This window comes from Pseudophryne corroboree, chromosome 6 (genome assembly GCF_028390025.1).
Source record: "Pseudophryne corroboree isolate aPseCor3 chromosome 6, aPseCor3.hap2, whole genome shotgun sequence".
In the NCBI taxonomy this organism is placed as follows: Eukaryota; Metazoa; Chordata; class Amphibia; order Anura; family Myobatrachidae; genus Pseudophryne; species Pseudophryne corroboree.
In genome coordinates this window covers 341,996,639-342,024,231 of record NC_086449.1, presented here as the reverse complement: position 1 = coordinate 342,024,231, position 27,593 = coordinate 341,996,639, and the positions used below count along the sequence as shown (strand labels likewise).

At 45.0% G+C, this 27,593-nt stretch overlaps 1 protein-coding gene across 2 annotated transcripts in view; it reads left to right on the top strand.

Moving 5' to 3' along the window:
• The window catches only part of PARP6 (poly(ADP-ribose) polymerase family member 6), a 135,684-nt gene extending 110,644 nt beyond the window's left edge, over positions 1-25,040 (top strand). For both annotated transcript variants that reach the window (XM_063926490.1, XM_063926489.1), the window contains exons 21-23: positions 11,339-11,402; positions 13,024-13,108; positions 24,572-25,040. In XM_063926490.1, coding sequence (XP_063782560.1) covers positions 11,339-11,402; positions 13,024-13,108; positions 24,572-24,674 — 252 coding nt within the window. In that variant the 3' untranslated portion in view covers positions 24,675-25,040. The remainder of the gene's footprint in view (positions 1-11,338; positions 11,403-13,023; positions 13,109-24,571) is intronic.
• The last annotated feature ends 2,553 nt before the right edge of the window (positions 25,041-27,593 follow it).

Below are 27,593 nucleotides of genomic sequence, written 5' to 3'. Positions count from 1 at the left end.
AACCAGGGATGCCTCCCTAGCCACCGTATATGTCACTTACACGTATGTCCCTTGACGAGTACCCGGCTTTCCTTTTGGTTCCACCTTAAAGTTATATAAACTTTTGTATACAAAACACACTCACTCAACACATGTACACTTTGTTTCTATATCTATTTCTGCGCAGAAATTGTCTTTAGGCCAAAAGTGTTACCAATTAGGAGCAGGATCTGTTAAACTAAATTTCAGATTTTTCCAAAAATAGATTTGCGTTATTTACCGCGTCGCGTTATCTACCGCTGTGCGTTAATTATCGCCTTTGCGTTACTTCACTTTATCACAACTTGAGCTACGTGGGCGTAACCGGACGCTACGTTGCGTAATGTACGCTGCGTGCGTCTGCCTTTGGATTGCGTACGCTAGTCTTTGTTAGCGACACGTGTACGCAATGCAAAGATCCACCGTAACACAATATATTTTTATCAATGTAAATGATCCCTGATCATCTACCGCAATCCACACTGACTGCCTTGTATCTCAGACAAACGGTGTGTTTGTTCTATACTTTAACTATTACCTCTACTATGAAATAACAGCAAATCTCTTTTTAGCACTTTCTATCAACTATAAAATTGGCAAACAGGAATAGTGATATACGAAAATGAAACAGAAATGCAGATATGTGCGTGCGTACGCAAGACAAAAGAAAAATAAACAGTTTTAAAAAGACACAAGCGTTTTGTTCTTACTTCCGGTTACCGGATTCCTTCAGCACTCTTTATCTAAGCGAAGCAGACGCTTATCCCGCCAGCACTATGAGACAATCTCCCACCCTTTGCTGGGGGATAATGTCTGCTGATCTACCTAGTGCAGATGTGAGAAGTATAGGACGAGTCCCCCAATTGACAATGCTAAATTCCTTGTCGTATAAACAACCCTTTATGAAGCTAAGAACACTGTACGCTGTTTACTTAAGAAGTACCGTAATGGTACGCTATTGGCGTAGCGATCGCTCAGCCGTAGGCGAGACGCTCAAGCGTCACGTTCGCTCACGGCCCAGTGATCACAGAACACGTTATTGGTTATGTCTAGGGGAATGAATCGCTATGGCGTAGCATACGCTCGAGACCACGAGGAGGTCACCAGCGATGCAGACGCTCACAACACTATACCTTTATGTTAAAACCTTATACCAATGAAATACACTGAATACCTTAATGTGAGTACAGGGTGTAAATGCAACCTTGTGTAACCTGACTAACTACAAAGCTGCTTGAGCGTCACCGACGCTCAAGTGAACACTTAACACTATAGAAAATGCACAGATACTGGTTTAGGTTCCAAGGCCTATTAACTGTATTATATCTAATATACTTGTAAAAGGGGATAACAGTACAAATGATACACTACAATATAACAGAGACTTCCTAACCACAGAACTAAACAATAAATACAAAAAGACAATACTACACTGACCTAAATGCAATACAGTACAATACTATAATACTATGAGAGATATAGGAGAAAAGAGGAGAGAGAGAGAGATAGAGAGGGAGAGAGAAATTGGCTCACAGAAAGACAATGATTACGGAGAGAAACTTACGCACAAAGGGTATGATCGCCTGCGCCTCGATATCCAGCTCCCGGCTATCAGCAGATAACCGTTGATGAGAGAGTGAGAGCTGGATGTGGTCGGCCTGCCTATTTATGCCCCACACACAATGCAATCTCCTGGTCCTACAATCCCATTGTCCATTGGCCGAAGGAATTCGGCCCTGCATCATAACAAAAGGTCATAGGGTGATTCATACAGGTGGGCTGTGACGATTTCCAACAGCTCAGGTGGGTGGGAAACTGGGTTTCCCGCCGCATACCTGAGTATGTGTAAATAATAGAAATGGACATAAACTTCTTATGTCCATAACTATTCGCACGAGCGATTAATACGCTCCAAACCAACACCGGAATATTGCTAATTAAATACTCTTCCGATGGGTACCAAACACTGCTGTATGATTCCTGTTAGACCCTTCGTACGATATAAAGAGGGATTCCTCAGCTCTGGGACATTGTATTTTAACCAAACTTTCAGAATCTATCAAAGGGACCATGATCTATAAACTACATTAATTGTGAAAATATGTAACGAATGAGTCGCACGCTACGACCACATAAACTCTACCGTAAATACGCATACCGCGCCTGCGTGTGCACGCTATTGCGGGTATGCGCTTCCACGGGAGAGCGTACGCACGCGCAGCGCGGACCAGTGTGCGGTGCAAATATGGCAACGTGCATTGGGACATTTTTCTGACTTTGACAGACTGTGGCTGTATCTGCATAAGAAATACTACACACAGAATATAGGCATGCCGCATATCATTTTAATCAGCAGAAGCTGCTGATGCCCCATGGCATATCAAATGCCCTAGGCAATTGCCTAGTTTGCCTATACCTATGGCCGGCTCTGCACTCGCCCCTCCCCGCCGGGATCCCGGCGTCGGTATGCTGCCGGGTTCCCGGCGTCGGTAAGCTGACCGGCGGTCTCCTGACCGCCGATCAGCAGTACTACACCCCATTTTAGATAGACCATAGATTTCTCCTGTGATCGGTACCTAATGTTTTGAATTCATTGAGGGTTATGTGCAAACAGGTTACATACCATTTACCGGCGGGCAGGATGCTGGCTGTCAAGAGCCAAACAGTGGCATCCCGCCCGCCAGAATGCCGGCTCGCTGCACTCGCCAAGCTGCGGGCTTGGTGGCTCGCTACGCTCGCCACAGGTTCTATTCTCACTCTATGGGTGTCGTGCTGTAGTTTATCCCTGGTAAAATAGTGCACTCTCCTCTACAATCTTACATTTTAATTCTCTATATTGTGAAGTTTTGCTTGTAATGGTCACAGTAAAGTATATTCCACAATATTCCTTGCATGCTGATGTTTGGACAAATGAACATATTCTGCAACACTTCAGCACCATTAAATAACATGATACCACTACAACTGTACAGCAGATATGCAGCTCTCAGTTTAACAGCATGAAATTAATGCATCATTAAATATGTAATGGAGATTTAATTGTAATAAAATACGCAATTCATGAGCATATAACATATAATGCAGGCTCATTGTCCCTATACTACATAGCCTCAATCCAAGTTTACTCATTACCCACCCTGCATCACTGCTGCAGTCTAGGCTTTTACTGAATGAGAGGCATGTTATAGCTATTTCTCCTGGAGCAGAGGTTCATTGAAAGAAGACACTATGGCCTGATTCAGAGTTGGATGCAGTTACAGGCGCTACTGCATCTTTTTACACAGCCGCTACTGCATCTTTATGCCGATAACCATCCTACTAAGATACCCGATGGCTGGGGCACTAATCCACTGTAGTGAATACAAAGATGCACCACTGTCGTGCCATTGGAGATTGCACCAGCCCTGTGAAGGCGCTGTGCAACTGCATCTTCGGCTAGCCACCCCCCCAGTTACCACCCAGTAACGCTCATCTACATTTTTGTGCGGGAACCATCGGGACACATGCGCAGTACAGCTTAGATGCATATGCTGGCTAAAAACATCAGCCGCTTGCAGAGGTGTAGTGTGGAGTCATGGCTCCCGGAGCAAGCTCACGTCACGGCGTTCCTTCCCCTAAATACACACAAACACATAGTTCCCGACAGGAAAAAAAGCATTGAACCCTACGGGGAAAAAAAAACACAATAGCCTCCACAGGGGGAAAAGAAAAGCACTCTGTAGTAGTGACGCTTACACACGTAACACCCCCTGTACCATTGACACTTACACATGTAACACCCCCTGTACCAGTGACGCTTACACATAGCCCCCTGTACCAGTGACGCTTACACACGTAATGCCCCCTGTACCAGTGACGCTTACACGTAATGCCCCCTGTACCAGTGACGCTTACACACGTAACGCCCTCTGTAGCAGTGACGCTTATACGTAATGCTCCCTGTACCAGTTACGCTTACACACGTAATGCCCCCTGTAGCAGTGACGCTTACATGCGTAACGACCCCTATAGCAGTAACACCTACACGCGTAATGCCCCCTGTGCCAGTGACGCTTACATGTAACGCCCCCTGTACTAGTGACACTTACACATAATGCACCCTGTAGCAGTGACGCTTACACACGTAGCGTCCTCTGTATCAGTAAAGCTTACACACATTATGCCGCAGTCATGTATACACACACACCACATACATATTGTACATATATTACACACATACACAGTCACACATACATACAGTACACAGATAGCACCCATTGTAGATACGCCAGTGGATACTGTATACACACACACACACACACACACACACACACACACACACACACATTTTCACTCACTCAATCTCCATCCGCTTACCTAAGGAAATCTGGCAGGCAGGAGCTGCAGCATGTCATCCTCCTGTGTTGCAGGCTGCAGTCTGGTCCTGTGTAGCTCCGCCCATTTCCATGTAGCCCCACCCCTTTTAGGTCCGTGGCGCGCGCACACACACCGCTCTGTGGCAGGGGAGGGGGAGAGGAGGCTGCCAGTTCATGCTGCCAGGCGCCCTCTGAAGTTTCTGGCGCCTGGAGCTTGCGCTCCACCGGAACCGCCCTCCCTACGCCCCTGGCCACTTGTGTCCGATTCCACCACAGCATACACTTTTGAATCAGGCCCGATGTGATTATTATTCAAAAACAATGCCAGCTTACAAACCATCAACAGGGCCTGATTGATGCCCAGTGCTATTAGCAGTATTGCTGTGGTGCCATTGTGCTACACTAGCGGGATGCAGGCCCCTCCTTCTCGGCCAGCACCATCTTCCCAGTGATATTTGGGAAGATGGCACATGTGCACTAGAGTGCAAAACTCTGTCACAGTGCCACAGTCTTTGCTTTCAATGTGCAGACGCCATCTTCCCAAAGATATCACTGGGAAGATGGCGCTGACCTTAAGTATAGGTATGCTTGTGAGAAGGGGCAGTGGACCCAGGCCCCTCCAGCAGCCCCCCGGGCCCAGGTAATTTGTACCCGCTCCCTCCCACCCTCTCAACGCCACTGGTTAGATGGGATCTTTCACCAGTCTAATAAAGTTCTGCAGCATAGCAGTGTCATCGAGTGTAAACTGTTGTTACCATCCCTAGTCTATTTACTACGTTTTGGAAAGAGATAAAGTAGCAGCCAACCAGCTCCTAACTGTTATTTTCAAACACATTTCAAACATGACTCATAGTAGCGTATATGTGTTTTAGGTGTAGGCAATAAGTGGAGGAGTATATGTAAGGCTACATATCAACTGTGGGCGTGATTCAGAGGTGGACACTGGAGCAATGTATTAAAAATGTTCTGATTTGTCTTCGCATGCGCAGAAGCCACACTGTGTATATGCAGATCAGGAATAGTGATGACAGACAAAGTATGGCTGCAGACATCAGATGAGTGACAGTCTGCAGCCATTTGGGCAAATGGAGGTGCACGGTTCTGTTTACACAAGATGCTTCCTGCGCCATTTACATAATTTCGCACAGCAACTACATACAAAGACGCTGTGGCTGTGTGACTAGCATCCACCTCTGAATCAGCCCCTGTGCAGCTGTTTCTGAAACAGCTCAGAAAACCTTTAATATAAACATATTTAGCATAAATAGCATCCATATTTTTTGTTAAATAATTTTTTATTACATGACCAGGGCCGGCGCAAGGTCTCTATGCACCCTAGGCAAATCTCCAGCCTAGTGCCCCCTAACCTGCAAAACCCCCCCTCCCACCTTTCAGACGGAAGATGCAGGTAGCCACTAGGTGGACTAGGGTATGTTGCATTATTATACATATACTGAAAGAAGAAACAACACTCATGGACTTTTAAAGTAAAAAAGTATATTTTTGTGACTTTGTTCACAATATGCAGTACTTTTACTTTCAAATCCTTGAGTGATGACCGTTCTTTCTGCCTATGTATACATGCTAGCTAGCATGTTGGCAATTGTATAGGATACTGAGGCCAATTTAATTTTTTTTGCTGAGTGCTGGAATAATCTGTCTGTCTGTCTGTCTGTCTGTCTATCTATCTATCTTGTATACACTGCATCTGTATAAGGGGTCTGGTGGGAAATTTAATTGTATGTATATACATACATACATACAGTATTATATTATATACATATATACATATATTATATTTGTATGCTCCTTGGGGGTCATTCCGAGTTGTTCGCTCTGTATTTTTTTCTCGCAACGGAGCGATTAGTCGCTAATGCGCATGCGCAATGTCCGCAGTGCGACTGCGCCAAGTAAATTTGCTATGCAGTTAGGAATTTTACTCACGGCATTACGAGGTTTTTTCTTCGTTCTGGCGATCGTAGTGTGATTGACAGGAAGTGGGTGTTTCTGGGCGGAAACAGGCCGTTTTATGGGAGTGTGCGAAAAAACGCTACCGTTTCCGGGAAAAACGCGGGAGTGGCTGGAGAAACGGGGGAGTGGCTGGGCGAACGCTGGGTGTGTTTGTGACGTCAAACCAGGAACGACAAGCACTGAACTGATCGCAGATGCCGAGTAAGTTTGAAGCTACTCAGAAACTGCTAAGAAGTGTCTATTCGCAATTCTGCTAATCTTTCGTTCGCAATTTTGATATGCTAAGATTCACTCCCAGTAGGCGGCGGCTTAGCGTGTGCAAAGCTGCTAAAAGCAGCTTGCGAGCGAACAACTCGGAATGACCCCCCTTATTGTGTTCCATCCCCCCTCTGTAAGTTAATTACTGACTCCGACTCCTCCATATGTACTGTATTGTACCCCAGTGCCTGTGTTTCCCTATTATGCTGTTTACAAGAGCAAACCACCCACCAGGCTGTAAGGTGTGTACTGCCTGTGGTCCTGCAGAAACCCCCGTGGGTTATGATAATGTCGATATTATCTTAGACCGAAAAGCTATACCTCTAGATACACTATTACCGTGGAGCCGCTATGGCCGCTAGACTGAACACGTGCTACGCACTTTGTACACTATTTGTGTACAGAGTCCTCGCACGTGGTACGTACTTGGCGTACACACACCGCGCTGAGTGCAGAGTACACACAGCATGCGCACACACAATTGATAACCTTTAAACCTTGTTAGTGTTACAATGCAATGATATGATTACACTTCAACCCTTAGCAGCAAAGTACTGCAACGATGTTATATCTTTAAACCTTAAGTAGCGCTGACGGTATAAAGTACCCACAGTGCGTACACCTTATCAATACCTATACACCTTTTACAGATAAATACACTTTAAAACCCTTGCAGGAAAGTGAGGACACAACACCGATTTGTAGTTGAAACCACAGGGTTCTAAGGCCACTTGTGGATTATTTCCAAAAGGTAAAACTGTACAAATCATACACTACAGGCTAACAAGTAAATTTAAAACAGAGTAATGGCTACAGAGAATGTACATACGTGAGAATGTTCGCAAGCGCAACCCGGCCGGTCCTCCGCTAGTCAGATAGAAAGCGTTTAGAGTCTTCTGACCGGCCAGGCAACAATGGGCTTTTTATACACAACATGCATACACAATACAATGGTCACTGTAATCTCATTGTCCATTGGACACAGGGATGTGTCTTTACATTACAGAAGAGGTCATAGGTGGATTTGAATAGATGGGCGATGTCTTTCCCCAACTGCTCTTGTGGGTGGTATCCTCTGGATTTCCGCCGCATACATAATATACAGTAAATATAGTTAATATCTATATTCTACTTCTGCACATAACTATACGCTGGAACATGCGATCTTTCTCTAACCAACACCGGAATGTTACCCTCAAAATACCCTACAGCTGGATACTAGACATCACCTTCCAACCTTTATCTGACTCTTCCTATCATGCAAAGGCGAATCCCTTAGTCCTGGAACTGTTTAAACTATTAATACTCGCTGATGTGGTGAAAGGGAACTATGGGTACAAAATGCACTATTTGGGTTAAATATGTAATGTTCTAATAACCCTCTATGCGTTCACAAACTCTACCTTAAATGCGCATACCACGTGCTAAGGCGCACGACCGTGGGAAGCTACTTTACGCAAATTGCGGATATGTGCACGCACGGCAGACTGAGTGCACGCGCAGCGGGCATGTGCATGGGGTTAGTACAAGGCATATACATTACAATATTTTTCGAGTTTGACAGTTACTTACCTAATAGTTGTTTCCTTGTTTTCCCTCATAATTGGTACGGCTCCTCTTACAGGCGGCAGCAGCATTACAGCGACACTGCAGGTGCAGACATGTAGTCAGGTGCTGCTTGCTGCTGAAGAGTTGGGATCCAGGGGCCTGCATCAGGACTATGAGGATCGGCCATGGGGGCGCCCCTTGGGGAGCCATAGTTACATCCGCCTTCTATGTGCCTTCATATGACATGATGTTACACTTGTTAGCACGGAGGAAGCGCTGAGGCACTCTGTAGTACAGCCTGATGGTGACGGCTGCACCTAGTTAGACCCGCAGCAGCAGCCAGCGCAGTGTAAGGAGGAGGCCGCACACAGAATCATCCTTCAGTTTTTTGCTAGATGAATTTAGTCGCGCCCTCCAGGAGCCGGTGCCCCTAGGCAGCCGCCTAAAACTGCCTAATGGTAGAGCCGGCCCTGTGTAACATGACCCACTGTTGAGATAGTATGAACTAGTCTACAGTAATATGCCTGGAGACAGATTGCAGTTATCGTGAGGAGACACTATAGGCCTAATTCAGACCTGATCGCTAGGCTGCGTTTTCGTACAGCGGGCGATCAGGTCTAAACTGCGCATGCACCACAATGTGCAGGCGCGTCGCACGGGTACAAAGTGGATCGCCACTCAGCAATGGGTTTGTGCAAAGGATCTATTCGCATGGGCATTTGCAAGGAGATTGACAGGATGATGGCGTTTGCGGGTGTCATCTGACCATTTTCTGTGAGTGTTTGGAAAAACGCATGCGTGTCCAAGCGTTTGCAGGGTGGGTGTGTGACGCCAATACCGGTCCTGAACAGGCTGAAGTGATCGCAGCGGCTGAGTAAGTCCTGGGCTACTCAGACACTGCACAAAATTAGTTTGTACAGCTCTGCTACACATACGTTCACACACTTGCACAGCTAAAATACACTCCCCTATGGGCGGTGACTATCTGATCGCAGCAGTGCAAAAATCGCCTGCTAGCGATCAGGTCTGAATTAGGCCCTAAATTATGGGGAATTCTTTATTAACTTAGTCTGTGTTTTTATTTAAGCACATATTCAGCGTTTTAATATATATATATATATATATATATATATATATACGTACAGCGGGCGATCAGGTCTAAACTGCGCATGCACCACAATGTGCAGGCGCGTTGTGGTGCAACGCGCCACAACGCGTTATATATATATGTTTACAGGTCAGTCTTTATTGTAGTGAGGTTACATTATTGTTGCAATTTTGGAAATTCAGTTATTATACTGCTCGTATTACTTGATTATTCCAAGTCTATATTTTAGATTAGTTAATTCACTTCCATGGATTAACTTTTAACTTCAGTGCTTATTTTATTATAATTCCTATTTTTCAAGACAGTGCTTAACCCATGGGCAAACACCGGACTTCTGGAGGGGGGTTTCCAAATGTTTGATTTTAGAACGATTGTCGTCAGTCCATGAAAAATGCATAATTAGCATGTAACAAGCTAGAGTCTGCACAAACAAAGTGCAGATGATGTAATCCAGTACTTCAGACATATGCAGGCCCAATGATCACAGTAAGCCATGGCAACCGATGAGTGAGCAATCAGATCCACAGACACACAGACAGCATACTTGGTAAGAAAATCTCCTGTCACTGGGCATGTGCAGCAGTTCCATACAGCCCTTATACTGCATGCAGTGGCTGCTCTCCAAGCTGACAGGCCTGATAACATCCATCTCACACGCACAAACATTGTGACTATAAATTATATTCACATAACTTATCAAATCCCTTACAGTCTCTCCTACAACTCCTGCTTCTTCCTGTGAATCGACTCTTCTCCCTGTTCCTACCATCTCTCAGTGTGCGCTGTCTGGCTATCCCTATCTTATCCGCACTGTGTTACATTATTTCTTTTACCCCTATTTCTTCTTGCCTCATCCTACCCATATTGTGTCCCCCATGCCCCTTCCTTCTGTGCTCACTAGTTGTACTGTTCCCTCAACTATGCCTGCTCCCTCCTTGTATCCTCATGTCATTGTTCACCCAAGTAGTTACTAATATTCATATTTGTCTCTGGTCTAGTTGGTGAGATATTTAGGCAGCAGAATGAGCATTTGAAGTTGACAAAGTTTCTTTTTAGTTATGTTCAGGAAGAGCTGTGAAGGTAATAGGATATAAAAGGCCTTTATTTCATGCAACAGCTCTACCTATACAGGAACGTCAGGCAGTGGAAGGGTGCTGCAATGAAAAGCTAATACCATTTAACCACTTGCCTGGCATGGTCACATCAGAAGCAACCATGTTAGAAATGCCCATAGGCAGCTGCCTGAGGATAAACTTCCAACATCCGCCACTTTTCAGCCACTCAATCCACAGGAGGGCAATTCTGATAGGATCACATACCCGAGCCATGGGAAGACAATCTTCCTGCAGCGCCCATGCTCAGTGAGCTCGGTGCAGCCTCGGGTTGACACTTTTCTCCTCGGCCACACAGTGATGGTCAGCGATGCTCGGGGGCTCACTGCAGCCCCAGCTCCTCACAGTCTCTCCCTCCTCCCAGGCAGCAGTGATGGGCTATCTCCAGGAACGCTCATCCTTTGCTACTACTGGCTTCTCCTCTTGCAGGAGTCCTGCCAGAAGTGTAATTAAGATGATTAGGATAACAATGTTATGCAGTTAAAAAAAAAGACTACTTAATTTGTATTTTAGTAATAATTCTGCATAAGTGGTTAAACCTAATGATTGTGAGTTGTGCCTAATTGTAATGTCATGTGTCACTGCTTTTCTGAACTGGTGGGTCCCACGATGCCTCTAATGATCTAAGCAGGAGATTATCTCTAGTACTCCTGGGGCTCAAAGAGTTTCAAGACCTTTTCCCCAGTGAACCTCCCATTCATCCATGGGGACAACACCTGTGTAGCTTGCATAGCACTGTAGGAATGTTTGATGCTATATGAAGCTGGAATAATAATGTGCAATACAATTACCTGATATAGAAGTTGTGAGGAAGAACTTGAACTGCCCTTGGTTTCATCTTCAGTTTACCTATTCCCTACTGCTTATTCAGTGCTCTGTGGTCGTATACTCATTAACACTTTTCAGCTTTAATTTCATACTTTGTTCTTGCTTTTCTAATTTACCTACCTTTCCTCCCTCTCTATTAGACTCGATGTCTCCAGTCTCGTTTCTTGCAGAGTCGGAATCTCAACTGCATTGCACTGTGTGAAGGTAACTCACTACCTCTAATCACTTTCTAAGCTGGTTATAATCCAAATTGACATTTTCAGTTAAGGTAAGAGCAGCATATAGGAGGCAGGAAACTATCTCAAAAGTACACGACCCTGTTTTGAAGAACAGTGCTAGGTGCCATCCCCGCGGCTACACCCCCCAAACGCTGGGAGCAGTATCAGGCCCAGGGGCTCGGACTCATCTTATTTCCATTATGCGTTCCTTAAGCTGCATCTTTGCTATGAATTGCATAATGCAGCTAAAAAAATTGCAACAGCCACTTTGTCCTATTCAATTAGAAATCCACATTAGGGTAATGTGGCAATCAGTTGGTGGTAATGTGACAGCCCACGAGTAGGTAAAAAGTAGGAAAAATTGTTATTTTATAGTACAAATTAAAGGCTTTATTGCACAACCTCTGGTGCACCCCTTCCCCTCAATAAAAAATTGAAACACATAATTTTGTCAATAATTGCATAATTTTAAGGGGAGTTGAGACAGCACAAAAAAAAATGTTGAATTATGTGGGACACGTATATTTTATTATATTGGAGTGTTTTATAAATGGGAAATTAGTTTAAAACATTTGCAGATGGGAGTGACAGTTGTTTTTCCCCAATATATCTGAAACATTAATAAAAAAACTTAAAAATCACACATGATTTCTTATTGTTCTGATATATTGGCCTTTCACTCCTTTATGATTTTTGCAAAAACTAGTAAATAAAGAATTTATTATAAAAAAATTGAATAATCGCTTTACAGAAAGGGCGATTGCAATAATTCCGGTTGGATTGCAAATCGATTCCAGTTGGATTGCAAAACCTGTAGCTAATTATATTTGTCCCTTTATCTGCTTCTTTACTCTTACAAAAACTGTCCCATCCTTTGTGAAGGTTTGAGAGAGAGAAGGAAGCAGACTTTTACAGTGGGAAAAGATTTTGAATGTTACCATTGTTAAATCTGTCACTTATATTACTATATACACCACAACCATTACCGCGCTAAAAGTACAATTTGCTTGGAGTACCACTTATACAGTTCTGTCCAGGTGCTCTATTCTCCCCACTGTTCAACATTTTGTCAGTTTTTCAAAAGAAAAAAAAAAGAATTGCTTTACAACGGTCACATTTAAAAGACCAAAAGGAGAGCTGATGGCTCCAGCTTGTAAATGTGCTCTTTCTGATGGGTCACAGTTTTTAGGAGCACAGACATTTTGGGGTTTTGGATTTGCACACCAGTCTGTGAGTGCTTTACAATTTATCAACAGTGGGAGTCAATCTGCAGATTGAGAAGCTCACAGATGTGCTTAGAAGAATAATGCAACTAAACTACAGCACTATAAACAGTAATGACACAGACCCCTTTCCCCGAGTGGTCAGTCTCATGGGTTGCCCTCAGTTAGGGGCACAAAATGCCTACAAAGCCATTTCACACAACTGTAACATTATAGTAGAAGTGCCAGCCACATGTCTGTACACATTACAATTCAACTCTTCTCCGTTAGCTAATACTCAGTCTTGTTTTTCCTAATTATAAATCAGTATTCTGGCGCCAAGTATAAAAATAGTGGTATATAAACAGTTTTACTAACCATAAAATGATGTGTTTTTACTCATAGTAATAACATCAAAGGATCTACAGAAGCATGGGAATATTTGGGTGTGCCCAGTGTCTGACCACGTCTGCACCCGCTTCTTCTTTGTGTGAGTACTGCAGCAAAATTTATTTATGCATCTACACTACACACTGCGGGGTTATTCAGGTCACATTGCTAAGCAATGCGACCGCAATAACCCCGTCAGCGGCATCAGTGCGCACACACAGGTACCATCCTGCGCGTACGCGACCACCGAATGCATTCAAATCACAGTGGGTGCGAACGCCTATGCCTGATTGACAGGCAGAGGCGTTCGCGGGGCGGCGATGGAGCATTGTGGGGGTGGTATGGGGAAAACGGGGACGGGCGGGTGGCATTTTCGGGGCGGTTCTGTGACATCACAAGCAGCCGTTTCTGATGAGAAAATTGTCTGCAGACCCCTGCATATGCGGCCTAGCTGCAGGGGGTCATCCACAGTTGCTGCAACCGCATTGCAGTCGCAGCCGCTGGGCAGGCTATTACGCATGCTGGGCGGCCTTACCCTGCGATTGGTGGCCCCCAGCATGCGAAAGACGGATTGCAGATTCTGCTTTTTTGCAGATTCTGCAATCCGTATGGAATAACCCCCTATGTCACTTGTGATCTTTCCTAGTATTTATTGGCAATGAGAAATCTGCACAAATGGAGTTTCTATTAAAAAAATAAAATCAGATTTACACTAATCCACCTTCTATTGACTAAGAGAACAGACTGTGGCCCCTAGTAGTTGATAAGGTCACAGCAAAATTTTCCTGGTACCTTTTGAAAGGTATTTTTTTATTTCTTTAGTGATGTCCATGTACAATACACTTTGACAAATCTTAAACTGGGCATACACAGGCAGATAAAATGGGTATCCGTTCAGATGGTCGACAATGTTAAGGTCGACCACTATTGGTCGACATTGACATGGTCGACATGGACAAATTGTCGACACATGAAATGTCGACACATGAAAGGGTCGACATGAGTTTTTAACAAAAAATCGTTTTTGGAACTTTTTCATACTTTACGATCCACGTGGACTACGATTGGGAACGGTAACCTGTGCTGAGCGCAGCGGTAGCAGATCGAGGCACCTTGCCCGAAGCTTGCTCGCCATGCGAGGGGAAGCGGTGCACTAAATGGGGTTCCCCGTCACTTTACGCAGAGAACGACACTAAAAAAGTTTAAAATACTCATGTCGACCTTTTCACGTGTTGACCATTTTTACGTGCCGTCCATTTTCACGTGTCGACCATTAGTCCATGTCGACCATGTCAATGTCGACCAATAGTGGTCGACCTAATGAGCGTCGACCTTAACATTGTCGACCATTCATACCAGCATTTTATCTGACACTGCAGATATCAGGGACATACACTGTGAGATCTCTCACGGGACCTAAAGCCCCGTACACACGGGGGAGATGTTTGCTGAGCGATCTAGCACAGACCGCTCAGCACAAATCTCCCCCCCCCCGCTCAGCACAGCGTTATGTGTGCTGAGCGAGGGGGGATGGCACTCATTTCACCCAGCGGTGAAATTAGCGATCTCACTAGATTTGGCATGCATGCAAGCCAAGTCTAGAGCCAGCAGAATAGCGACGCGCGGGACCGCGCATCGCTGTCGTTGGCACCCTACACACGAAGAGATCTAGTCAGATTGCTTAGAATTTAAGCACGGATCTCTCCGTGTGTACCCCCCTTAATTCAAATCTGATTACAGCAGCAAATTTGTTAGCAAACGGGTAAAACCATGTGCACTGCGGGGGGAGGGGGGGGGAGATGTAACATGTGCAAAGAGAGTTAGATTTGGGAGGGTTATTTTGTTTGGGTGTGGTTCGTTTTATCGACAGTGTCTAGGTTGACAATGTTTAGGTCGACCACTATAGGTCGACATGGATTGAAGGTCGACAGGGTTTCTAGGTCGACATGTGCTAGGTCGACAGGTCTAGAGGTCGACATGAGGAATTTTTTTTTTTAGGTGTCGTTTTCTTCGTAGAGTGACCGGGATCCCAAATTAGTGCACCGCGTCCCCTCGCATGGCTCGCTTCGCTCGCCATGCTTCGGGCATGGTGCCTTCGCTCCGCTACCGCTTCGCTCGGCACACTTTACCGTTCCAATCGTAGTCCACGTGAATCGTTAAGTATGAAAAAATCCTAAAAAAAAAGTGAAAAACTCATGTCGACCTTTAGATCTGTCGACCTAGCACATGTCGACCTAGATACCCTGTCGACCTTCCATCCATGTCGACCTAGTGACTGTCGACCTATAGTGGTCGACCTAAACATTGTCGACCTAGACACTGTCGATCTTCAGACCGGATCCCTTTTGTTTCTGTGCAGGGTAAATACTGGCTGCTTTATTTTTACACTGCAGTTAAGATTTCAGTTTGAACACACCACACCCAAATCTAACTCACTGTGATATCGGTGCTCTGCACATTTCCGTGTTCCTTCTCATGTGAAGGAACAGGGGAAATATCCATTGGTCAGCCGCAGTAAGGCATACACTGCTCCAGCTGACATGACACTTGCAAAATATCGTATCAGAGGAACACGCTGGACAATCCCTCATGTCTGACCTATAGATATTTCCGGATCGGTCGCCCGCATATATGCTGCAATTATCTGTCCGATCCACCGATATTTGGCGTAATGGCCAGTTAATTGTAGTGTGTATGCCCAGCATTAGGATTGAGCAATTCAGCTACTGTCATTGCATACACTATGCTAGATAAATGACAACTTCTTAACTTTATCTCTATCCATGGCTTGATACATATCTCCCCTGTGTCACCACTGAGGGCCTGAGCTGACGGGAGGCAGCCTCAGTTGTAGGGGCTGAGATGTACCGGAACCTGGGAGGTTGTATCAGACCCCTGGACATGTAAGTAACATGAATAATAACTGCCCGAAGGCGTGACCACGACAACTTGGATAAAAGTCAATGATGTTTATTATGACAACTCCGCAACACAGCAGCAGTAAAAGAAAACGTAAAAGTCAGCAAAGAATAAATACAGTTCCTGGGTACTACAGGATGGCAGGAGCCACAGGGCACTGGTAGTGTGAGATAGTTCTTATAATCTTCTAGATGGAAAGTCCTTACCAGGCCCGACTGTAGCAATGGAGATAACCCAGGATTGTGCCAGCTGGTGTTCCAGGAAAAGCTGGGTTGCTGAAGATAAAACGGCTGCTGTGGATACTGGCTGGAACCAGACTGTTGTTAGCACGGAGTGGATACTGGCTGGAACCAGTTAAATAATAAATGAACTTGGGAGCGATGAAATATGAACTGAAATGTAGAACTTGAGAGCGGAGAAATAATAATACCGGTGGAGAGTGGTAAAGTGTAGAAAGGACACCGGCCCTTTAAGAGAAGCTGTACTCTGCTGGAAGCTGAGCTGGAAGCAGGTAATGTTGTAGCTGGAAACAGATGAATCCACAATGGATTGGAGAGTCAGGCTACACCGCAGGTGGAATGCTGGTGCGGGTCTCTATGGTGGAAGTCTTGAGACAGGAGCTGGAACCTGGAAGACAATCACAGGAAAGAGACAAACAGGAACTAGGTTTGACAACCAAAGCACTGACGCCTTCCTTGCTCAGGCACAGTGTATTTATACCTGCAGCAAGGAAGGGATTGGCTAGGCAATTATGCAGATTATCAATACCGAGAACAGATTGGTGGAAATGATCAGCTGACAGAATCCAAGATGGCTGCGCCCATGCAGACACTTGGAGGGAAGTTTGGTTTGTAATCCATGTGGTAATGAAAACAGTAATGGCGGCGCCGGCCACCGGAGACAGGAGGCGCCAGGCTGACAGATGCACATCCAACCACGCGGACACAGCGGAGGCCGCGGCTGACGTAATCGCCACTCAGACACTCTGCATGCAGAAGTTCAGGGACGGCGGCGGAGGCCGCGGGAGACGCCATGCCAGGTGTAATATGGCGTTTACTGTGACAGCGTCCCAGAGTGACAGGAGAGGATACAGGAATGTACACATCAGGATAACAGATGGGATCCGGTCCTGGAGCGCTGAGCCAGCCTTAGGAGGCATCTGATGGGTAAGAAATGGCGTCCAGATACCCGGATCGTGACAGCACCCCCCCCTTTAGGAGTGGCCCCAGGACACTTCTTTGGCTTTTGAGGAAACTTGGAATGGAATCTCCGGACCAAGGCAGGAGCATGGACATCAGAAGCATTGGTCCATGAACGTTCCTCAGGACCATAACCCTTCCAGTCAATAAGATATTGTAGTTGACCGTAACGGTGACGTGAGTCCAGGATCTTGGCCACTTCATACTCAACGCCTCGTTGAGTTTGGACTTTCGGAGTTGGAGGAAGTGAGGAATGAAACCGATTCAAGATCAGCGGTTTCAACAGGGAAACATGGAATGTCCTGGGTATTTTTAAGAAGGGAGGCAACTGGAGTCTGTAAGCAACAGGATTGATGACTTGTTCAATCTTGAAAGGACCGATATAGCGAGGTGCAAACTTCATACTGGGAACTCTTAACCTCAAATTCTTCGTGGATAACCATACCCGATCACCCACCTTGAGAGCAGGAACTGCTCGACGCTTCTTATCCGCAAACTTCTTGTACCTGAACGATGCCTTGAGCAGAGCTGATCGTACGCTCTTCCAGATATTGGCAAACTGATGCAAGGTGATATCCACTGCGGGAACAGAAGTTGCTGGAAGCGGTTGGAACTCAGGGACTTTAGGGTGGAATCCAAAGTTAGTGAAGAATGGTGTTGAAGCAGATGAAGAATGATACTGGTTGTTATGACAGAACTCGGCCCAGGGAAGTAATTGAACCCAGTCATCTTGAGAGGAGGACACATAGATGCGGAGGAAGGCCTCCAAGTCCTGATTCACCCTCTCGGTTTGACCATTGGTCTGAGGATCGTAAGCCGTGGAAAACTTTAGCTTGACTTGGAGGACTTGACATAAACTTCGCCAGAATTTGGCTGTGAATTGAACTCCTCGATCTGAGATAATTTCTTCAGGAAGACCGTGGAGTCGGAAGATCTCTTGTATGAATACTTGAGCCAACTTGGAAGCTGACGGAAGACCGGTGAGAGGAATGAAGTGTGCCATCTTGGTGAACCGGTCAACTACCACCCAGATGGTATTGAACTTGTTGCAATGGGTAAATCTGTAATAAAATCCATCGACAAATGGGTCCAAGGTCGACGGGGAACAGATAGTGGAACCAGTTGCCCCGCAGGCGACTGGCGGGATACCTTATGTTGAGCACACTTTGGGCAAGATGCAATAAACTCCAAGACGTCCTTTTTCAGAGTTGGCCACCAATAGGACCTAGAGATAAACTCCAGGGTTTTTTGGATACCTGTATGTCCGGCAAAACGGGAAGCATGGGCCCAATGCATGAGCTTCTTCCTTAGCATCGGTTTCACAAAACTTTTCCCTGATGGGGGCGTAGAGTCCATCCCTACCGTGGAGAATGCCAACGGATTTATAATAGGATGCTTGTCTGAAGACTCTGACTCATTTTCTTGCTCCCATGAGCGGGAAAGGGCATCGGCCTTGCGATTCTGAGAGCCCGGACAGAACTGGAGTTTAAAGTCGAACCTGGAAAAGAAAAGTGCCCATCTGGCCTGACGAGGGTTGAGACATTGTGCGCCTTTCAGATATAAAAGGTTCTTGTGGTCTGTAAGTATGGTGATTGAATGAGAAGCTCCCTCCAACAGATACCTCCACTCTTCTAGAGCGAGCTTGATGGCTAGCAACTCCTGGTCGCCAATGGCATAGTTGCGCTCAGCTGGGGAGAACTTCCGGGAGAAGAAACTGCAAGGGTGTAAATGGCCATCTTTAGCCCTCTGAGATAACACCGCTCCTACTCCAACGGAGGAGGCATCCACCTCTAAGATGAAAGGAGAGTCGATGTCAGGCTGTTTCAGAACAGGCGCAGAGATGAACCTTTGTTTTAAAAGATGAAATGCTTGCATGGCTTCTTCAGACCACTTGGACGGGTTAGCACCCTTCTTAGTGAAAGCAGTAATAGGCGCCACAATGGTGGAAAAGTCTCGTATAAACTTTCGGTAATAGTTGGCGAACCCTAAGAACCTCTGGACCTCTTTGAGGGTTAAGGGTACCGGCCAATTTTGGATTGCTTGTAGTTTCTCAGGATCCATCTCTAGTCCGGAACCGGACACAATGTACCCTAGAAACGGAATGGACTTGACTTCAAAGACGCATTTTTCTAATTTGCAATAGAGATGATTGACACGGAGACGGGACAGAACCTCTTTAACCCAAAAACGATGTTCCTCTAAATCGTTGGCAAAAATGAGGATATCGTCTAGATAGACCACGACATGACGGTATAGAATGTCTCTGAAGATCTCATTGACAAAATGCTGGAAGACAGCTGGAGCATTGCTCAATCCGAAGGGCATGACGAGGTACTCATAATGTCCGTCACGGGTGTTAAAGGCGGTCTTCCACTCGTCACCCTCACGGATCCGGATGAGATTGTATGCACCTCTCAAGTCCAGCTTTGTAAAGATGGTAGCTCCGCTAACTCTGTCAAAGAGCTCAGTAATCAGGGGTAAAGGATAACGGTTCTTGATGGTAATGTCGTTCAAACCTCTGTAGTCGATGCACGGCCGCAGACCACCATCTTTCTTTTTTACAAAAAAGAAGCCTGCGCCGGCTGGAGAAGAAGAAGGTCGAATGAACCCCTTTGCTAGGTTCTCTTTAATATATTCCTCCATAGAATGCGTCTCAGGCAGAGACAACGGATAAGTTCGGCCTCGAGGTGGAACCTTCCCTGGAACGAGATCAATCGGGCAGTCCCATTCTCTATGAGGAGGAAGGATATCAGCAGAAGCTTTACTGAACACATCCGTGAAATCTTGATATGGAGGAGGTGGAACATCAGACGACCTGGGGGAGGAAGAACAGACAGGCAATACTTTAAACAAACATGTCTCAGCACAGGAGGAACCCCATGCCAGGATTTGCGTAGTCGTCCAATCAATTGTAGGATTGTGAAGACGGAGCCATGGAAGGCCCAGGACCACAGGATGTGTGGCTCTTGGAATCACTAAAAAAGAAATAAGTTCGGAATGAAGAACTCCCACTCTCAGACGAACTGGTAGAGTCCTTAAAGAAATAACTGCATCAAAAATTTTGCTGCCATCCACGGCAGTTAAAGAAATGGACGAAGGAAGTCTCTCGGTGGGTAGGGACCACCGTTTAACATAGGCTTCGGTAATAAAGTTCCCAGCTGCTCCGGAATCAAGGAGGGCAATGACGTTCCGATAACGTTGAGCAACTTGAAGCGAGACTGGGAGATTACAATCTTGAGGAGATGGAGAGGAGATCATTACTCCTAGCCGGCCCTCTCCTTGGCGAGCTAGGATTTGGAGTTTCCCGGACGTTTGGGACAGGCATTAATGGTGTGAGACGGAGCTGCACAATAGAGACAGAGAGACTCGGAGAGACGTCTTCGGCGCTCAGCAGGAGTTAAACGGGAACGGCCAAGTTGCATGGGCTCATCTTTAGATGGTGACAGTTGACGAGGAGGAGGAGCAGAAGATTTTGGAGCAGATGATCTTCCACGCTCAGTTGCTCTCTCTCTGAAACGTAAATCAACTTTCGTGCAGAGTGAGATTAGCTCATCTAACTTAGAAGGTAAGTCTCTGGTAGCTAACTCATCTTTAATACGCTCAGATAAGCCATGCCAGAATGCAGCATACAGGGCCTCGTCGTTCCATGCCAGTTCGGATGCCAGGATCTGGAACTGTATCAGATATTGTCCTACAGTACGTGACCCCTGGCGTAAACGGAGAATCTCGGATGAAGCTGAGGTTACCCGGCCTGGCTCGTCGAAGATGCGCCTGAATGTTGACACGAAGGCAGTGTAGGAAGATAGCAGGGTGTCGGACCTCTCCCATAACGGTGATGCCCAATCAAGGGCTGAGCCACTGAGAAGAGAAATAATGTAGGCAATTTTTGTACGGTCACTGGGAAAATTGCCAGGTTGTAGCTCAAACTGAATCTCACACTGGTTGAGAAATCCCCTGCAGAATCTTGGAGATCCGTCAAATTTTGCTGGCGTTGGAAGATGAAGACGTGGAGCAGAAATGGGTAAGGTGGGTGGGGTTATAGCTGGAGTCACTGTGGTTGACGCACCAGACGCGCCTGATCCACGGAGAGTTGTCTGAATCCCATCCAGCCGAGTAGAGAGATCCTGGAGACAGCGGATGATGTGGCCCTGTGCAGCCTCCTGATGTTCTAGTCGGGCTGCCAGTTCTTGCATCAGCCTGGCCGCTTGATCCTGGTCTCCGGCTGGATTCATTAGGTCAGTGCTTACTGTCACCACTGAGGGCCTGAGCTGACGGGAGGCAGCCTCAGTTGTAGGGGCTGAGATGTACCGGAACCTGGGAGGTTGTATCAGACCCCTGGACATGTAAGTAACATGAATAATAACTGCCCGAAGGCGTGACCACGACAACTTGGATAAAAGTCAATGATGTTTATTATGACAACTCCGCAACACAGCAGCAGTAAAGAAAACGTAAAAGTCAGCAAAGAATAAATACAGTTCCTGGGTACTACAGGATGGCAGGAGCCACAGGGCACTGGTAGTGTGAGATAGTTCTTATAATCTTCTAGATGGAAAGTCCTTACCAGGCCCGACTGTAGCAATGGAGATAACCCAGGATTGTGCCAGCTGGTGTTCCAGGAAAAGCTGGGTTGCTGAAGATAAAACGGCTGCTGTGGATACTGGCTGGAACCAGACTGTTGTTAGCACGGAGTGGATACTGGCTGGAACCAGTTAAATAATAAATGAACTTGGGAGCGATGAAATATGAACTGAAATGTAGAACTTGAGAGCGGAGAAATAATAATACCGGTGGAGAGTGGTAAAGTGTAGAAAGGACACCGGCCCTTTAAAAGAAGCTGTACTCTGCTGGAAGCTGAGCTGGAAGCAGGTAATGTTGTAGCTGGAAACAGATGAATCCACAATGGATTGGAGAGTCAGGCTACACCGCAGGTGGAATGCTGGTGCGGGTCTCTATGGTGGAAGTCTTGAGACAGGAGCTGGAACCTGGAAGACAATCACAGGAAAGAGACAAACAGGAACTAGGTTTGACAACCAAAGCACTGACGCCTTCCTTGCTCAGGCACAGTGTATTTATACCTGCAGCAAGGAAGGGATTGGCTAGGCAATTATGCAGATTATCAATACCGAGAACAGATTGGTGGAAATGATCAGCTGACAGAATCCAAGATGGCTGCGCCCATGCAGACACTTGGAGGGAAGTTTGGTTTGTAATCCATGTGGTAATGAAAACAGTAATGGCGGCGCCGGCCACCGGAGACAGGAGGCGCCAGGCTGACAGATGCACATCCAACCACGCGGACACAGCGGAGGCCGCGGCTGACGTAATCGCCACTCAGACACTCTGCATGCAGAAGTTCAGGGACGGCGGCGGAGGCCGCGGGAGACGCCATGCCAGGTGTAATATGGCGTTTACTGTGACAGCGTCCCAGAGTGACAGGAGAGGATACAGGAATGTACACATCAGGATAACAGATGGGATCCGGTCCTGGAGCGCTGAGCCAGCCTTAGGAGGCATCTGATGGGTAAGAAATGGCGTCCAGATACCCGGATCGTGACACCCTGGGAACAGTCAGTTGGATAGATCTACTTTTAGCCAATTCAACAATTAAACATTCACAACATGAAAGTTAACAAACTCACTGCTGCATGCAACAAAACAAAATATTTATGTCAACCTTGCTTATGTGGGAAATAAAGATCACACATACCTACACCTTGTTTACTAACTACTGCATCAGGTATTGAACTGATACAGAAACAGTTAAAGGCGTGTTTGTATCATGTCATCTCCAAACACTGTAAAGGAAGGCTTTCGTGGTTTGACCATGGTATGAGTTTATAGGTCCACAAATTCCCTCATGCTAAAGCTGGGTACACAGTTAAAATATAGATCGTTCGAGTGACGAGTTATATATCGGTAGTTGGTGAGCGTGTGTGTTGTTCACAGATATATTGTGTCGGTCCTGCAGCACATCCAATGCCAATAGCTCTAAAAGATATATCGGTGAAATGGATGTGTGTACAGGTGACCCACTGGCCGCCTGTACACTAGCTGCAGGGACTGCTGATCACAACTGAGCTAGCAAATTTAAGCACCTGCCCAGTTGTGATGTCTGGCCCGACATATCAAGAGGCTGATTGGTAAGTGTGTATGCTTACCAAATTACCCGTTGTGTTGGTGGATTTGGTGAACAAGTCTCCCTGGCTTGTACCCAACCTAATTGCACTCATCACTGGAACAGAGACGTCTCTGCTTTTGTGGCAGCAGGACACCTCTGCTATAGTGGTAGTAATCCCACAATTGTAGCATAACAAGTAGTTGAAGTAAGAGAATATTGCCCCAATATATCATGCTTGAGTTGCACATGGCAATTACTAAAACAAACTATAAAACCCCTTGCGCTATTTAGACTTAACTAGAGGCAACAGAACATGAATAAACTCAATAAAATAATTATAATTATAAGATAATTTTATTATCTATAAAATTAATCAAATGTGAACACAGAAATAGTTAATCAACAAATGAAATAATTAATATGCGCATATAAATAAAACTATAACATTAATTAAATAATAATAATAATAAGACTACTAATTGAGCATAAGAGGTGTATCATATAACTAATAGTGACCACAGTGGGCTAAAAATTGATAATGTCCTTGTTTTTAATTCTCAAATAGGACAGTCCCATTAGATGTGCTCATGAATAATTCATGATTAGATATCATATGGTGTGATATATATGAAGCCTTTGTTTATATATATCTCGATGAATAAACTTATCCAATTGCTCACATAAACAGATGGTTCTTTATTATGGGATAACTGTTCAAAAGTCATGGAGGAATTGATATAACACCCGGGACTTTAGTGCATCGCAAGCACCTGTAGAATATAGCTCCCGTTTCAATTACCACGAATGGCGTCCTCCGTCTCCCACTGAAACTGGCTCTCGTACACACACCTTAACTGATTTGGAGAGAGAGATGTCAGTCCGGCTCCCGGAGCTCTGCGCACTGCAGGCGCTACAAGTTGATTCAGCTCCCGTCTTCAAGCCGCCGCATGTAGCGTCCTCCCGTCTCCTGCTCGTCAGTCTCGGACAACACTGCACATCAATGCGGACAAACAGCCGATGTCCACCAGGTCACAAATAGGGCACTTTCACTGACGCGTTTCGCTTCTAATTGAAGCTTCCTCATAGAGATTACTGTATTTCCTTTTTTACAGATACAGTACCTATACTTTGTCTCCTTGACCATTTTCAGTACTTCTACTGCTATAGTTGGTAGTCACTTCTATATATCTTATTATGATTTGTTGGTTTTCTTGGAATTTTAAGGAAACTTCTCAATCTTTTTATAATGTTTGTGTATCCCACCTTTCATGTTATTTTATGCAGTTACTTATCTTACCAATTGCTGACTCCTTGTTTTCCAAAGGTATGAAGATGGCCAGGTGGGGGATGCCAATATTAACACTCAGGACCCCAAAATCCAGAAGGAGATCATGCGAGTGATTGGGACCCAAGTTTACAGTGGATGAGGGAAGATAACCTCAGGATTACAGCCTCAACAATAGGGAGTGGTCTGTCCTCTCTAGGACTAAGAACATGGGGCATTCTGTCAAAGGCTTCACATATAGAAGATTGGGGCTCATCTGTGTGACCAGAAAGACCCTCTCTGATGTGGAGATAAGGGTCCTGCACTGATCAGGTTCTCCAGGATACTGTAATGTATCATTCTGTGTGGAGATGTTACAGCCCTTGGACAATTCCTTAACTATATTGACTTTGCCCTGTGTCAGCGCTATTCCCTTCCCATACTTTATCCCACCTCTGAATACTTCTCATTTACAACTCTTTGTTTAACAAAAAAAAAATGTAAAAAAATAATAAATATGAAGATTTTATTTGGTGTCGGACCATTTCTATACAAGCAAAATCAAGAGCAAGTAGATGGATGTTATCTGAACATTCTTATTATATAAAACAGTCACTGTAAAGCAGTGTATTTATTCCTATTGATATAGGGCCTAATTCAGCAAGGATCGCAAGTCAACAAAATTAGCAAAAAAAAGCGTAAAAACACAAATTCTGCAACTTAAATAGCAAAAACTGAGAAAAAAAAAAACAATTTCTGAGACTTAGCAAAAACTGCGTATGCACTACAAAAAGTAGGCATGTAGGGGGTGTACTAAAGGGCTCGACTCGCAAAAACTACGATCAGGGGCGTGTTGTGGGCGTATGCTGATGGTCGGTGCATTCGCAATTTTTACAACAGATCGCACATTTCTGATGTGCAGTTTCTGAGTGATTACAGGTCTACCTTAAAAATTGCACAAGCTGACCTCAGTTGTAGACTGCATGTATACTGCAATCATTGCTACATTACACCCAGCTGAAGAAGCTCACACCTCAGACCACAAATCACTTCATTCTGCTGTATTGGAACTTAGAAACATGTAAGGTATTGTTTAACTCTGTTACACATGTTGGTTGTGAAAATATATGTTACTAACCGATTTGTGTTTACACTTACTAACAATCGAGGTTTGACAACCACACTATTTGATAGAAGCAAATATAAAATAACCTTTACAAGCATTTTGCTTAGTAGTATCTGCTGAATGACATTTAGCTACCTAACATTTTTGTATTTTTTTTTAAACAACCAACATTTTTTTGTTAAACAATACATACCCACATACATTTTTTTATTTTTTACATTTTATTTGTGCGCTACACACATAAACATAGGTTGAAGAACAGCAACACCATCTTTTTATTTTCAAGTTTTGCAAATTCTGCTCCATTTGTATACTTATTGAAACAAATATTTACACATAATTCCTTAAAGTAAGGTACAGTATGTAAATAAAACCAAAGAAACAATAATATGTAATGTTTGACCACTTCACAATCAAAAACACACTAATTTTTTTTTTTATAAAAATGTTACTGTTGTTTGCGAATTAAAATATTTTGAATCCAAAAAAAGTGTATTTGTTAAAACATATACCAATAATTGCTGTTGTGTAGGGTTTAGAGGCTAGAATTCACACTCTCTCTTGTTCACAGGTTCTCAAACTCGGTCCTCAGGACCCCACACAGTGCATGTTTTGCAGGTCTCATATAGCCTATCCAAACATAATAATGTAGCCGTGCTGTAGCTCTCTTCCCTTTGAATTACACTTGTCCAAAAGTAATAAGTATGGCTGTTACATCATCTTAACCTTTTTAAATTAGCTTGGCCAACTTATATACACCTACACAACACATCTAATGGGCCCTACACATTTAAAGATCCGCCGCCGAGCTGCCCAACGGCGGATACGGCCGACGGGCGACCTGGCAGCGGGGGGACAGTGAGGGGGGGAGTGAAGTTTCTTCACTCCCCCCGTCACCCGGCTCCATTGAAGTGCAGGCAAATATGGATGAGATCGTCCATATTGGTCTGCATGCACAGCCGACGTTGCACCAGCGATGAACGAGCATCGTTCATCACTGGTGCCTCCACACTGAAAGATATGAACGTTATCTTGTTCATTAATGAACGAGATCGTTCATATCTTGCAGTCAAATCGCCCAGTGTGTAGGGCCTATAACATGTAAGGGACCGCTTCTAATAGGCAGAGACAGCACTATGCAGGACCAAGCTATAGATAGGTATAATAAAAGCACTGAAAAATCTTTAATAAGCATTTCATAGTACTTAGTGTATTTGTCATCCTCTTAACCCAACCTATTGTGCCTATGCATTCTACTCTTGTCCACACAAAGCTTCCTTAGTAATAGATATCATAATGGGAGGAAAAGTTGCCACCACTTAATTGCTGGACTCCTCAATAAAGTCAAACTCATCGTCAGTTCACTCAGTAGTTTCACTTACATTTAACCTTCTTGAATTGACTATATGAAGACCATCATGGAGATGAAATGAAACTCTTTTTAAAGATTACTCAATTTCAAACAGCAGTTGCAGAGGCCCTATGTATTATTTTTCTAAACAGGGTTGGAGTGGCCAGCAGAGGTACAAGGATCAACCAGGTTTGTGTTGCGGACATCCCGCACCTCTGGTAAACTCAGACCCTATTACATATACCCCCTTCATATTTCATGCTGTATACCCATATTAGCACACAACATAAGGAAGATATTGCTACTAGTACAAACGGGCTGGCTGGCAAATGTTTGCCTGGGTGCTTCATTCCCTAACCAAAATGGCAGCTGGAGATAGTATTACACATGTGCAGTGCCATCTTGTTACTGTATAGAGTGACATAGTGGGAGACAGACATCTCCCCCTAAGCTCCAGAGAGATCCTGCATTACCTTGCTTCATACCACTGTTCCAGCATCCTGCACTGCTAAGCACACCTTGAGTATCACCAACTGGTAAGCTGCTACAATCCCACTCCATTACAGGCTCCCCTTCATGCCTTAACTAGTGCAACCTCAGTGAGT